Here is a 14928-nt window from a genome sequence, read left to right as displayed (position 1 = left end):
CTGGACCAAACTGGAAACGTTGCGACAACAAGAGAGTGGAAGTACAATATCCCAATGAAAATTCAGGGCTGCCTTCTCTTGTGCCTGTTACTACAGTAGTATTTCAGAATGTGACTCTTAACTTCAGTTGAGTGCTTATTCAGTTCATTTAAAAAAAAAAAAAACTAAATCACCTCCCATTCTGACAACAGTGACAAACATCACTGATACGGTATACTGTGGGGAAACATTTTAGACCCCCAAATCCCTTTTTCATATTGCAAGATTGCACCTGAGTAAGTAGCACAGTTAAAATACTAACTTTCTGGGCATTTATACTGTTCACTACAGTTAAGATTACTGTATAGTACTTCACTTACGTGGGGCAATTTTCTGTTACCTTTCTAATCTAACATTACTGTGCTGAGCTATCTTCCTTTTCTGGGCAGCATTTATCAAACTCCCAGACACGTAGCCTTCAAAATCCACTTCCAGAGCTCCATTTCTAGACATTCAAATGGCATAGCTCCCTCGTGTGGGAACACATGTTCTTAATGAGTCAACAGAATTTAGCCGCTAGTGAATTGATCTAGTCTTGCACCTTGTATCTTCCTATGGGAGAGGATATGCTTCTATCCTAGATAAGAACTGAATAGGCCTGCTGATTTCATTTTTTAAAGTTTTTGTTTAATAAAGTATCTGGTCTGACTTGCTTTTTAGATATTTGATACTGTGGCCAACTGGCTTTATTTTCACTTTAGAACAGGAGTGCGTGGTAACTTTGTGCCATGCCCTTGTTCATTTCTTTTTGTTGTTCTAATGCATATCAGCAATGCTAGAGTAATTAAGCTGCTGTGAGAACAAACAATGCAATATCAAACAGGTTGGGTAAAATGGGAAATTGTAGGATTACTCATTCAGGAAAGTTAAGAATTGTCTGTCCCATTTAACAGCTTGGCAGACAATATTTGCCTAGCAGTCATTGGTACTTACAAAAATATTTTGCCAGTAATGAGAGCTGTAATTGAATGCTGAACACAGTTTAGATTAACACAGAAATGATTGTGTGTGCCTTTAGTGGCTATACTTTGGCTGAGCAGAAGTTAATGGTCTTAATGAGCAATAAGCAGAAAAAGGACAGGCCTATGCTGGGCTAGGTAATGACCTGCATAGCAGGTGGCTAGTCTGTTTGTGCCTTCTGCTTATCTATAAGAATGGATACATCACAGGATAAGCTTGAATGGGTGCATTTTAAAGCCTGTTTGGAATATAGAACTGTTGTTTTTCATCAAGCGTTTGCTCTGTGCAAAAAGGAAAACCTTCCCTGGCACTAAAGACAAAGGCTTTTTATATTCTGCTTTAGGCGCTGTTGCTGGTACCAGAGACCATGTGATCATACCATGATTTCTCTCAAACCAAAAAGCAAGACTTTGTTCTCATCGGTCTTCCTATGACCGGAAGTGATTCAATTTTTGCCTACTACAGTCAGATCTTGAAAAGTGTGTTTCCTTAGCCCATGAGAGACTCTGAAAGTAAATAATCTGTAATGTAGCTGTAGGTATGCCTGCCTGCACATTTCAAATGCAAACTAACATGGGCAAATAAGGTATGAGGAGGCTCACTAGTTTTTGAAACAATTATTTTGTCCTTGGTCCAAGGTCAAATACTGGACTCTTTAACTGATCTAAATCACATTTTTTATGTGTACAAGATGCTGAACTTTTCCATGGTGTTTTATTTCCTCATTTTCCTGGGTCAGCTATTGGTTGCCTACAAGACAACATGTACTACTTCCATATCTGCAGGATCTGTTTCACTATATGCTCCAATACACATGGAACATGCTATTTTCTTGAGGGTTTATTGTACCTGCTTTCTATTTTGACAATTTTTAGATACATCATATTAGGTGTCCATAGCTGATGCTGACCAAACCAAAACACCTGTGCCAAATTGTGCTTTCTATAGTGTATAGTTTAATTTGGTTGCTTGTACAGATGTATTTCTTCTGTTGCCATAGGTTAAAGAAAATACATCTGTTCAGTTAGCGATATTATTTGATCATCAGCTGATTTTTGCATCAGCTGTTGTCAAGAGGTACCAAAATACTTTGGATACATTGAATTTTATTAGAATATATATCTATCCAATTTTTGTGCCCTTGTGCATCCACCATAAGTATTACAAGGTAACGTTGCCAAAATTGCACACTTTTAGTCTTTATGACCTTAGATACTAAGGATCTGTATTTCAAAGTGACTATCCTACAAAATATAAAGTATGAAAAGTGGCCATTCTAAATAGTGATCTGTGGATACAACCAGTCAACCCCAACTTGGTCCATTAAACTCTGTGGCTCACAATATATAGTATCTGGGATGCTCCATGTCTGGGTGCAACCAAGCAGTCTCTGAACTGTAATTTCATGCATTGTCATCTTTAGAAGGTTGACAGGTATTTTCAAAGATAATTGTAATCTTTGTTCTTCATTCTTTTTCAGTCTTGTTTTTCTGGTGATACTGTTACAGGAACATTTTAAAAGCCTTATTTTAAAATCCTCATTTTAAAAATCCATTTCCTGATTTCCTAACAGTTCTGGAATATTATTACTACTGCTGCTGCTGCTACATAGGTGGTATCTAGCTAAACAGTTCTGCTAGAGCAAGCACTTTTGGCTTCCTTCTCCCTCAGTGGCCCCTAAAGAGAAGTGCTACTGGAACTGTTTAGTAGGATATTGCCCTATGTAATTAATATTTCCTTTGCAACTCAAGGTTCTCCAAGGTGACTTTACTTAATGCATTGGCATTGCAACTGTAGTTTTTCCTAACTCCCCCCCCCCCCAGACTGCCTCCATTGAGCGGTTGAGTAAAGGCAGTCTTTTCCTGGTTGTGTGCTTCTTTCTCCATCCACCTCCCCACCCTAGGACTCCAGATGCAGCAGCTGTACTTACCTGGTACATTATATAATTATGTATTTCTTTTCTGGGGCAAGTGATCAAAATCCTCAGAAGATGACCATCCTATAGCGTGGCCACTTGCAACCCTGATAGGAGATTTGGTGGCAAAGTTCTGAATTGTCCAAATTTGTCTCTAGCGTTGACATTCAGAATATACAACTGTTTTCTTTGGTTAATTTCCACTCTTTTTTGTCCATAATGCTATGTAATACTTTATGTGAAATAACTATACACTATTTCAGCAACTTGTGGTTCTTGCATGTAGGTTTCAACTCTTCCCCCTCTCCCATGAATTCATGTTGCAATGCTTCTGTTATGTGATGGTTTCCTGTTCATACTCTGAAGCCTTTACTTTCTAGCTATTTCTAGCTATAACACTTGTTAACCCATTGCTTGCTAGGAGGGCTGCAGTGTTCCTGGGTCTTCAGTTGTGTAAAATAAAGGAGGGTCAAAGTAAAGTCTGTAGATGCTCCATCTGGCTATCCAACTACTTAGCAGCACTCTACTTCCATTCCTGCAAACAAGAGTAGACCTAGTAGATGAAGGTTCAATGAAGGCATCTCATGAAGTCTGTGCCTTGGTTTCCTCTGTGACTTGGATTAAGGATACCTTACTGTCCAGCCCATTAAAAATAGTATTCGGGAATGCACTGATTTATCATTTCTGATAGCAATCATTAAGTGCTCAGTTTCTAACATCTTCGTTTGTATGTAACCTTAAAACTTCATTTTGCCTTTAGTTTGAATTATATATGGTGATACATGATCCAGCCAAAATAAGCTTTGTTCAGTTTGAAGGAAGATTTAATTAAGTACGTACTTTTCCATTGTTATTAATGGAGGTGGAATGTACTTAACTGTGTTTAACTGAGTGAGGTGTGTTGGCAGTTTACCAATACCATTGTCCTAAAGATCAGGCTTTAATTATGTGGAGTCACTACTTATACATTTTGAACTTGGTTGCAGAAAATACATATATACTGCATCATCTGTGAAGGGCATCTGTGTCATGAACCATTGCTTTTCTTTAAAGTACTCATAACTAGGTGTCTGTCTGCCCTGATACTTTTGTGATGGCCATTTTGATATATCTGCATTTTTGTTAGTAGGACACATTATACCTTCCTCTTCATAAGAAAAAAGCCTTCAGTACTTGAGAGCAGTATAAGGAACATCATGTGCCTGTTTGTGTTGCTCGTTAGCAAAATGCCATAATTGCCGGCTCTATGGCAATGAGGAGTGAAGAGAGAATAAATATTTAATGTATCCTTTGCTCTGTTCCAATACTGGGGCTTCACACATTTAGTCAAGCCATTTCTATCATTGAAAAAAGGAAAATGAGGGAGAAAGGGTGTTCAAAATATTCTGTGTGTGCTTTTTTGACTCTGGGATTATGCTTTAACCATGCTGCTGAGACAATGAAGTAAAACAAGCATCATGGAGGAATAAAGAACTTGGATCCTGGATGCACCAAGATAGAATATACTAACTCTCAGACCAGCAACCGATGTTAACCTACTGTGGAAAAAAATATACTCTAAAATGCTTGGGGCACTCTAAAAACTCTAAAGACACACTCTAAAAGCACAATCTATCCACTTCAGTCAATGGGATTTACTCCTCAGCAAATGGGTGTAGGTTTTAAGCCCATGTTTTGCAGTACTGTACATTTTAGGCATATTGGGAAGGATCTAAATACCATTTCTCTTGGTATGCTTTTGTTTTTCTTCAGAATATCCTTTAACACTCAAAAGGGTGGAAGAGAAAGTCATTCAAAAATGACAAAATCTAAGTGACAGACCTGACCTTTTCTTTTTCTGTAATTTGACCCTTGCTTTTTCGCTTGCTGTTTTCACTTGTAAAAGGTAAAGGTAAAGGTACCCCTGCCCGTACGGGCCAGTCTTGACAGACTCTGGGGTTGTGCGCCCATCTCACTTAAGAGGCCGGGGGCCAGCGCTGTCCGGAGACACTTCCGGGTCACGTGGCCAGCGTGACATCGCTGCTCTGGCGAGCCAGAGCCACACACGGAAACGCCGTTTACCTTCCCGCTGGTAAGCGGTCCCTATTTATCTACTTGCACCCGGAGGTGCTTTCGAACTGCTAGGTTGGCAGGCGCTGGGACCGAGCAGCGGGAGCGCACCCCGCCGTTTTTCACTTGAGTCTTCAACAAAAACCAAACGAGGACCCTGTGCTCGTTCAAAGCACATCTGAAAGAGAATGGCCATAAAAATTGCCTGACTCAGAGATCCAAACTGATAAGGCAGTAGGACTTAACTGCAGAAGAGGATTTCAAATCCAGAATGGCTCACAGCCTTGCCCCCCAATGAATCCTTCCCCAAAGGACTAGTTGCTTGCCCATATAAGTGGGCAAATGTAACAAATACCAGTATGTGAAAATTAGGGGGGGGGGGAAGTCTCCCAATCTTGGTCTTAATCTCCATCCCAAACGCTCCGAGCCACTCCAAGAATCCCTAGGACGAAAGCAGCATCGAATTTCCGCCAATTTAAAAAAAGCCTTAGTGCCACCCTCTTCTAACCAATCGGAGCACAGCAGCGAGGAGGCTAAGATTACTCCTAGGAGCTGTAAGGGGAAACGCTGGTAGGCAGCTAGCCAATGGGCAAGGTGCTCTCCAAAGTGGGGTGATGCTGCCCAGCTAGAGAATTAGGAGGAGGAGGCTGGTGTTAGGAGGTAGCCAATGGCCACAGGGGGGTGGGGGAAGGGTTGGCTGCTGCGCCGCAATTGGCAGCCCTGTAAACCACTTAGAAAATAGAGGCTGGGGTCGCTGCGCGAATGGCAGAGGAGCTGTCAGAAGAGGCTGTCTGCTGCCTGAAAGGGAGATAAGAGTGCCACCTCCCGCAGCCAATGGCTTCGGCATACCTGAGCGGCGCAGCCCAATCGAGGCTTTGGTGGGCGGGGCGGCGGGGGTGAGCCTCCTCCGTGCTCTGAGGAGAGACTTCTGTGTTGGAGGTTGTTGTCGGCGGCGGCGGCAGAGATGGAGCCGTCGGGCTGGATACGCGCCGGGTTTCTCCTGCTGTTGGCGGCCCCGCTGTACGGCCGCGAGCTCCGCTTCGGAGCGGGAGCGCCGCCGCGGGTCCGGCGGGCCGAATCCGAGGGAGTGTGCGGCCCGCGAGACGGCGGCTTTGATTTGGAGGTGCTGGGCAACAGCACCCACCAGGTGAGGAGAGAGGGAGCGGCAAAGGTGGCGAAGGCGGACGCGGGTGCGGGGGGGTTCGCTCTGGCCAGTGAGGGGGGAGGCAGGTGAGGGGCTGGAGCTTGACGCAGGTGCAGGGAGGGAGACGCACCTGAGGCAGCGTCAGCCTTGGCCTCGCCTCGGCGCCCCAGAACTCTCACAGTCGGCGCCTCTGAACATGTGCAGAGTGCGTTTCACTGACAGCCACGTAGGATACGGCAGCAGCAGGCAGCAGTTTTTCAGCGTGGGTCAACAACATTTCTCAGAAGGAGGGTTGAGCCCAGCCACCTCTCTCTGAGGAAGCAGGCAGCATTAAGAAGCTGGAGTGTGTCTGTTTGTGTTGGTGTGGTGTGATGCAGCTCATATGTGGAGAGGAGGAGAGAGAGAGCCACACCTGTAGAAGTGAGAGTGCAGAATGGCCAGGTAGTTGTGTAAGGACGAGAGGGACTGGTGCATAGGTATAGTGAAGCAGGACAGATGGAGAAAGGATACAAAAGGAGTGGGTGGACTCTACACTTTCCCCAAATCAAATGAGCAACCTCAGGACTGCTTTGAGGCTTTAAAATGTGGCAGAACTGATCAATGGCCTCCTCTGCCTCATTTGGTTTGGTCCTGAGAGCATTTCCCCCCACATTTGTGGGACCTTCATAGCTGAGAATCATTGACATTCACAGACTAAAGGCTAGTTTACAACACTGCACACAGCCACTGCGTTTTGTGTTAAAAGCTGATGTGTGCTGTGTTCAGTATACGGGGCTGACATTCATGTGACCAGCTGCAGTTGCATGGCAGGAAGTTTCTAGAGTTTGACACCAACTCATTCCCCCAAAGCTCGCTGCTATACACGTGAACAAGCCCTAAATTGGTGTGTTTAGATGGTGGAACTTTTTCTGTAGGGGGTTCAACTTCAGTTGGCTCTGCAGCAAATATTCATTGGCCGCCCTCAAAAATCTGCCTCTGATAGTTTTGTAGTCTCTTGCACAAGGATTCCCTTCAGAATAAACAAGTTCTGCTTGATAGTCTGCATTTAGTGACTACATAAATCAGGGCATACTGGTGCATAAACAGTTCACCTGAATCTACCAGGTATGGACTTGGCGTACAATTTTACCAGTATTTACAGTGCTAACTTAAAAGCTGCTGAAAGTGGATTTAGGGTTGACATGGCAAAATCCCTTTGAATTGTTAGTTGAGCTTATGCTGAAACACTCATACAACTGCTTCACTGAGTGATGAGTATTACATAACTCTTGTTGTAGCAATTGGCTTGTGAATTGCCCCTGACTAGGAGGAAGAATTATGTAGGAGATGGATGTTAACCAAATAATATGGCTTTGTTGCCTGACTCCTAAGTATGAGTAATATGGCTGGGGTTGTTCCCTGTTATAGCAACCTGCCCAAATTGGATTCTGTAATAGCTGGATGGAACAGAAATGTGTGCTCCCTTGTCATGTGTCTCAAAAAGGGAGTATTACTGTACTTTAATAATCCCTACCAGCCAGCTGCTCTCAGAGAAAGTTTATTGATGGTATGAGTGGCAATTAACTCAAACCAATTTCCTCATTTTTAGCCAATCATTTCTTACTACAACAACCTTAGAATCTTCAAGTTAACTTTACAGCCTTTTTGTTAAGAAAGAAAGAAGTTACTGGTTATTCCTCCCCCTTGATCTCATTACTTTCTTAACTATGCATCACCATTTATTTTCCTTGGCTGACTAGGCATTTCTTAAAACTGAATTCTGAAAAAAACAAGTTTCTGCTTCCTTTCTCTTTTTCCTGCTTTACATTTTCTTCTGCTTGTTAGGTCTACTATTTCTTATATCCCTCAAGCTTGTAATTTTGGTGTTGCATTGGAGTCTTAATTTCTCTCCCAGTACTCACTCAGCTGCTAAATTTCATGGTTTTTATCTTGGTTATATTTATAACATTCACAATTATCTCTGTCTTGATGCAACCAATAATTTTGTGTTCACTCTTGTTATCTCTTTAATAAGTTGCAACACCTTTTGCTTAGGCCTCTTCTCTCAAATCTTTCTTTTGTTAAACTCACAATAATGTTATTGTTGTTGTGACCATGTTACTCATTTTATCTCCATTAATTTTGCTTTTTCTCTCTACTGCCGTGTTTTTTTCGCTTTTCTCTTGACCTCTGTTAAACCAAAATTATATTCTGTTAAACCAAAATTATATCCTCCCAGTTCCATGCATTCTCATTTGCTGCTCCCTACCATTGGAACTTTCTTTAAAAAACTGGATGTTTGCCTAGCTTCTTCTGTTGGTGTGTTTAAATACAAAATAAGTTGAGTATTTGCTGTGTCATTTAACTAATCATGCACATCTTTCTTTCCTCTCCATTTCCCTTGCCTTACTTAAATGGTAAGCCTCTTGTTGTATAAACACTAAGTGATAAATAGTAGCACAATAGTAGATTACATGCCTTATAGCCTCTTGTTTTTGTGCCCCATAATGTGTTTTGGAGCCAATAAATTCATTGCTTTAACAGGGTTCTCAAAGGGGGTAGGATAAACTTTTTATAAAATGTGAGGAAGTTTTTCCTAGGGTTGAACCTAAATATTATCCTCCTGTAAATTAAACCAATTAGATCTAGTCCTGCCTTCTGGGGAAGTAACAAACTCTTCCATGCCCTCTTCCATGTGACAGCCCTTCAGTGAGTCTGAAGGGTGCTGTCATGTCTTCTTTGTCTTCTCTTCTCTAAACTAAACATGCCTAGTTCCTTCGACTAGGGTTGCCATATTTAAAAAAGTAAAAACCAGGACACTCCCAAATTGTTGAGCTTGTTTTTAGGAAACCACCGAAATTGTGGTGTTTTTAGACAAACTTTTTTTAGACAAATGCCAAATTGTGATTGGGGACATTTCAGAAATCCCCCCCGGACGTCATTTCCAACTTTGAAATCCCAGAAATGTCTGGGAAAATCCGATTGTAGGGCAGCCCTACTTCAACCTTAACTAACAGGACTTGTTTTCTTTATTCTGCTCACCATCTTTGTTTCCCTGTTCTGAGTCCATTTTAGTTTGTTTACATTCTTCCTGAGGGGTGTTGCCCACGTTGTGGTCTCAAATTTCAGCAGCACCCTGTGCAACACCAAAAATTGGTGCTCCCCCCCGCCCTTTGCACTCCATTCTAAATCATAGTTGCAGCTTCCCCTGTGGCACCCCTGAAGCTCTATGCTCAGTGTGACTGAATTGGTCGTGCTCCCGTAAATCCGCCTCTGGTGTCCAGAACCATACACTGTGTTCAGAAGGAGGTCTGACTACCGCAGAATAAGGTGGAAGAGTACAAAGAGCCAAACCCTCCCTCCCTTTCCACCCCACGATCTCCAGCAAACTTTTTTACTTCTCATGAAGCAAGTTTTAAGTCATTACATATGCCTTGAGTGTTCATCCCTCTTTCTTCAATTAACCTGCTTGGCTATAAACTGATGATTATGCTGATGATTGTGGTGAATTGTAATTCCTTCAGAGACTTTAATCTGGGTGGATCAGGAAGAACGCTCCAATCACAGAAAATAGGGAGAGTTTCATAAGCTCATCAGACAAGCGGGAGTTTTGCTGTAGTAATCTGCTGGGGGAGCTGGATAAGTTTTACCCCTCTTCTCATGTTCTGTTCCTGATCACAATGACAATGCACATTTCTTTCTCAGTGGATTTCTCATAGCTTAGCTTTTCAACTGAAATGTATTGCTCCTAAGAGGGGAAAGGGCCATATTTCCTTTCCCTGAGACATAGATAACAGCTGCTATGCTGTTTATATACTGTAGTTCTAAATAATATTGCATGAATGAGCTAAAACTCTGGTAGAAGCAGTAAACTACTATATCACAGGGCAAATGTAATGATACCATGAAATAAAGATTAAGAGGATGCTGCTGGATTTGGTGAACCTGAAAATCTTTTCTGCCCTGATCATTTCCTGTTAGCAATGTTTAAATCCCTGTTATAGTCTTCCCCACGTAGCAGTTTATGCTGTATTTCCCCTCAACATTTGATAAAGGTAAAGGTAAAGGTACCCCTGCCCGTACGGGCCAGTCTTGACAGACTCTGGGGTTGTGCGCCCATCTCACTTAAGAGGCCAGGGGCCAGCGCTGTCCGAAGACACTTCCGGGTCACATGGCCAGTGTGACATCGCTGCTCTGGCGAGCCAGAGCCGCACACGGAAACGCCGTTTACCTTCCCGCTGGTAAGCGGTCCCTATTTATCTACTTGCACCCGGAGGTGCTTTCGAACTGCTAGGTTGGCAGGCGCTGGAACCGAGCAGCGGGAGCGCACCCTGCCTCAGGGATTCGAACCGCCGACCTTTCAATCGGCAAGTCCTAGGCGCTGAGGCTTTAACTCACAGCGCCACCTGCGTCCCTCAACATTTGATACTGTTTGTAAAATGAAGATAAAAAATGTGTCAATTTGAAAAGAAGAGTGCCCAACACCAACTGTTCTCTGCTTTTCTAATATAATTGGGTGTTGTCATTTTGCTACTCCACCCTGCATCCCACCCCCCACCTACCACACAGGACTGTCTTGCTTATGGTTTGTTATATTGCCATATTTGCATAGGTACATGTACAATTATCTTAACTCATCACAGGTCTGTCTAGTGCTACAGTTTGTCAGCATGAGAATCCTACAAGCAGGAAGACACTGATTAATTGAATGAATAAACAATTTAAACAACACATAAAACCTAAAAGTACTGTTGATTATTTAAAACATAAAAGAAAATCTGATTATTCCAACTCAGCACCAAGTGGAATGAGAGGAATGCCAATATATAGTTATTTTATAGATTTTAATGGTTACTTGCATGCATTTTTATTTATTTTGCATTCATCATCTGGCCATTTTACAGAGCAAAATGTTTCTAAGGTATTTGAAAATCATACTAATGCACATTATCAGAGCATTAAGGTCTATCTAAAACAGCTGGTCTATATATAGTCCAAAATTGTAGAAATAATGTTCAGTTTTTCTCCAAGACACTTTCTGAGAGACACTATAGGTTCTTATTCTATGCATTCACAGCTGATTTGAAATAGGAAGAATTCAAAACAAACAAAACTTCTGTTTCATACTTCTTCATGGCCAAGGCACCAAGAAGCCCTCACTGTTTATTTCTCTTTTTAAATAGAATGCAGAAGACAAGGAAGTGGGAATGGTACAAGCAGATGCTTATTTGTGCTGCATTAGATCTTGCCTGCTGAGAATGCATTCAAAATGCATTCTTTACAATATGCTGGCTGTTTGTTTCCTGAACCTGCCATATACACAGAAAGATCCCAGGATTTATTTATTTAAATACACTTCTTGCCCTCTTGGGTACTTAGGTTTAGGATAGTTTACATTTTAAAAATGTTTCTCAGTTGATACAAATTCTCCTGAAACCTCATGGTGCAATGTGAAATTCAGTAGCCAATAGTAGTTTTCACCTACTTCTGTTCCTTTCAGCCACTCTACCCCAAGATTAAACCTCCATTCTCCAGTTCTGTCTTCCCTAGCTCTCATATCTCTTGTGCCAAAATGTAACAATGTTAACTTAATGTCTTCTGTCTTCAGTAGAACTTTGCAAGGTGGAGACTAGTATTTGTTACCTAATGTACATCAACTTGAAATTCTTGAATGTTGATTAAACCAATATTTTTGAGAATCTTAGCCAAAGAAATAAGTTATTCACTTCTAGTCCACAAAGCTTTTTTCCCTTTTAGTACAAAGCTTCTGTGAGGCTTGGTTCTATAATAAACAAGTGTCATAAGAATTTGGTGTCTCAGCACAAGAAATAATGTGTACTGTAATTGTTTTCTTTTGGTGTTTGTTTTGTCATCACTGTGATAGAATAGATGGTGCCTGTTGGAGACTAGAAAGCCATTCTTGGCTCTGATACTTTCCTTTTGGGCTTTTGCACATTTAAAAGGAGTGAATTGCAAAAGCTGATTTCATCTTCAGCCCTCTGGCTCCAGTTTTGGATCAAGTGTATTCTTCATATCTCTGGGGACCTTCACTCATACAGGTGCATACAGTTGAAACTCTCATTACCATAAGAAATTTTACGTACAGGAGAGATTCCATTATACTCCTCCTTTAGTGGCTTTAGCGCATTTATGTGGAGTTTTGGTTTTTTGTTCCCCCCACCCCCAAAAGCCTCTATTGATTGGGATCCGATTTAGTGTTTTATGTCACTTACATTCATTCACCAAAATTCAAAAACAATCTTATGAACTGGATAAATGGCTTTTCCAGTAGCCAAATATATTTGGACGGAAATATTTGACTAGGGGAAACGCAAAAAAGTGCACTTAAAGTGGCTTAAATGTTAAAGGTAAAGGGACCTCTGACCATTAGGTCCAGTCATGACCAACTCTGGGGTTGTGGCACTCATCTCGCTTTATTGGCCGAGGGAGCCGGCGTACAGCTTCTGGGTCATGTGGCCAACAGAGCAGTGCACGGAAACGGCGTTTACCTTCCCGCTGGAGCAGTACCTATTTATCTACTTACACCTTGATGTGCTTTTGAACTGCTAGGTTGGCAGAAGCAGGGACCGAGCAATGGGAGCTCACCCCGTCGCGGGGATTCGAACCGCCGACCTTCTGATTGGCAAGTCCTAGGATCTGTGGTTTAACCCACAGCGCCACCCATTACGTTCCATAAATTCAACATTTAGCTAGGAAATTACTTTTACAGCCATACCTCGGTATACAAACGTTGCGGGTTGCGCGTTTTTGGGTTGCGGACCGCGCCGAACCCAGAAGTACTGGAACAGGTTACTTCTGGCATTCAATGCTCATGCATGCGCAGAAGCACAAAATGATGTCACATGCATGCGCAGAAGCGCCAAATCGCATCACGGCGTGTGCAGATGTAGCACTGCAGGTTGTGAACGTGCCTCCTGCACAGATCACGTTTGCAACCCGAGGTATGACTGTATTTGAAATACTTGTAAGATAAGACAAAGCAATTCAATAACATACTTTTACCTTGTTTAAATTTTGTTTTTCATAACAGTTTTGACTGCTTTCATTGAGCGTGTTATTATATTTATTTCCTTGGTATAAATGATCTAATTACATCTGTAAAAATCTATCTAGTTTGACTGGTATTGTATTAATTATTTTATGAAGCAGTTGCATTTTTAAATAAAAAAGTATATTGAAAAAATGTAGCAGTGGAAAATTTTGTACCCCGCATCACTCATATGAAGCAGAGGACTTTATATAGCGTAGTGTCTGTCCAAGAAGAGTGTTGAGTGTGCCAAATGCTGCTGTTCCTTCAAAGATATCCTTTCCTAGGTCAATGTTGTGATTATTCTTAAATCCTGTCTTTCTACTTGGGTACAAACACATGCCTCTTTCTCAATAAAACTTCCTAGGTACTGACCTCCCCCGCCCCACTGCAACATGTATACATGCACAGTAAAAAAAAAAAAGTCCAACTAAAGGTTAGGCCACTCTAATACCTAATCCTGCAAACCTTTGATGGCTGGTCTTATACAATAGCTCTTACAATGTTCTGCTTTCTGAAAGTTAACTTGAGAAAAGTTGCTTATCACATATATAGAAGGTTCTGTGATGTTTAGAGCACATCTTTGGCGCAATAACTTAAGTCTAATTCTCACTGATATAATCTAGAATGAACCTTCTGGTATGCTTATCAGGAGAATCCCTGTTAATTCCCTTATTGCAAGCAGCTCATTTTATTTTGCAACGTGGCATGATTATTCAAATATGATTACAAGTCTCTACTCCTAATAATAATTTCACTTTGTTGTGAATGCTATATGTGAAGATTGCTTATAACCTCAGATGCTGACAGTGGGTGATATCCAACTAAGATGTACTCAAGGGAGCCCATGAAAATCAAGAGTTGGGGCTTATCCACACTTACCTTTTGCCCTGTTCTTTCCAGGAAGAGGTCTGTGCTTAAATGCCCTTATGTCTAAGCATCCCCACCCCCTGGCGAGCTTTCCGTGCAAAAACCTGCTCTTTAAAGCTCAATCAGTGCAAGAATCAATTCAGGTTTTCCGTGGATTAACATTTGCTCCAGTTGATCTTTAAAGACTGAGTTTTCATGGGGAAAGCTCTAGAGCAAAAAAAGGATGCTTGGACACAGAGCTTTAAATTGTGGACTGTGCCTGGAAAGAGCAGAGGGAAAGTAAGTGAGGATAAGCTGGCTATCACCCAGTGTATTGTATGGGGACATACAAAAGAATCAGCTTTGATCTGTGGTAGGGAGCCAATTCCTTCAACATAAAATGTTTCCATTGGCTATTTTGCTGTGTGTTAGTAAAACCAACTACAATTTCCTTTTTTACATAAGTGTTTTTCTGAATGATGTGAAGGATCCTTCAAGTGCATGTACTAAACTATTGTTAAGTCTTGTTGACAATACTGGAGAAGGAATCAATTTTTCATGCTCATTCTTTGCTGGATTGGGATGTAGACATAATAGGGTGGTTCTATAGATATACACCATTTTGTTATCTAGTATGTGACCCTAAAGCTATTTTTAATAAAAGCCATAGTCAAACTTGAACAACTTATCTGTATTTTTAGATCCCTGATTAGTCATACCATACTATGAAGCTGAAGTTGGTTTAATAACTGAACGGGAAAGTAGAGTATAGATTCTAGTGTAAGTTATACCAAAAGTTGTGCATTAATGTTTCCTATTTGTGTGACTTCACAGTGAACTAACCTCATGTTGCCACTTCAGTTGCCATTTTCAGTCATGTTGGGTTGCTGTTGTGTCCCATCTTGACTTTCTCTATATTACCTGTGCTTTTGTTTTTTTTCATAA

At 41.5% G+C, this 14928-nt stretch overlaps 1 protein-coding gene and 1 long non-coding RNA gene across 3 annotated transcripts in view; one reads left to right on the top strand and one right to left on the bottom strand.

Annotated features, from left to right (window-relative positions):
- Positions 1-158: 158 nt before the first annotated feature.
- On the bottom strand, positions 159-2675 carry LOC309372136. Its single transcript, XR_014169416.1, has 2 exons — positions 1759-2675; positions 159-1423 (listed from the first exon to the last, which is right to left on the bottom strand). It is a non-coding gene; the product is annotated as an uncharacterized lncRNA (long non-coding RNA).
- A 3190-nt stretch (positions 2676-5865) lies between these two features.
- The window catches only part of SORT1 (sortilin 1), a 49521-nt gene continuing 40458 nt past the window's right edge, over positions 5866-14928 (top strand). For both annotated transcript variants that reach the window (XM_081915387.1, XM_081915386.1), the window contains exon 1: positions 5866-6110. In XM_081915387.1, coding sequence (XP_081771513.1) covers positions 5928-6110 — 183 coding nt within the window. In that variant the 5' untranslated portion in view covers positions 5866-5927. The remainder of the gene's footprint in view (positions 6111-14928) is intronic.

Source organism: Podarcis melisellensis, assembly GCF_964234715.1.
Source record: "Podarcis melisellensis genome assembly, chromosome: 6".
Classification (NCBI taxonomy): Eukaryota; Metazoa; Chordata; class Lepidosauria; order Squamata; family Lacertidae; genus Podarcis; species Podarcis melisellensis.
The sequence above is the reverse complement of the archived record's forward strand: the minus strand, read 5'-3'. Positions and strand labels throughout refer to the sequence as shown.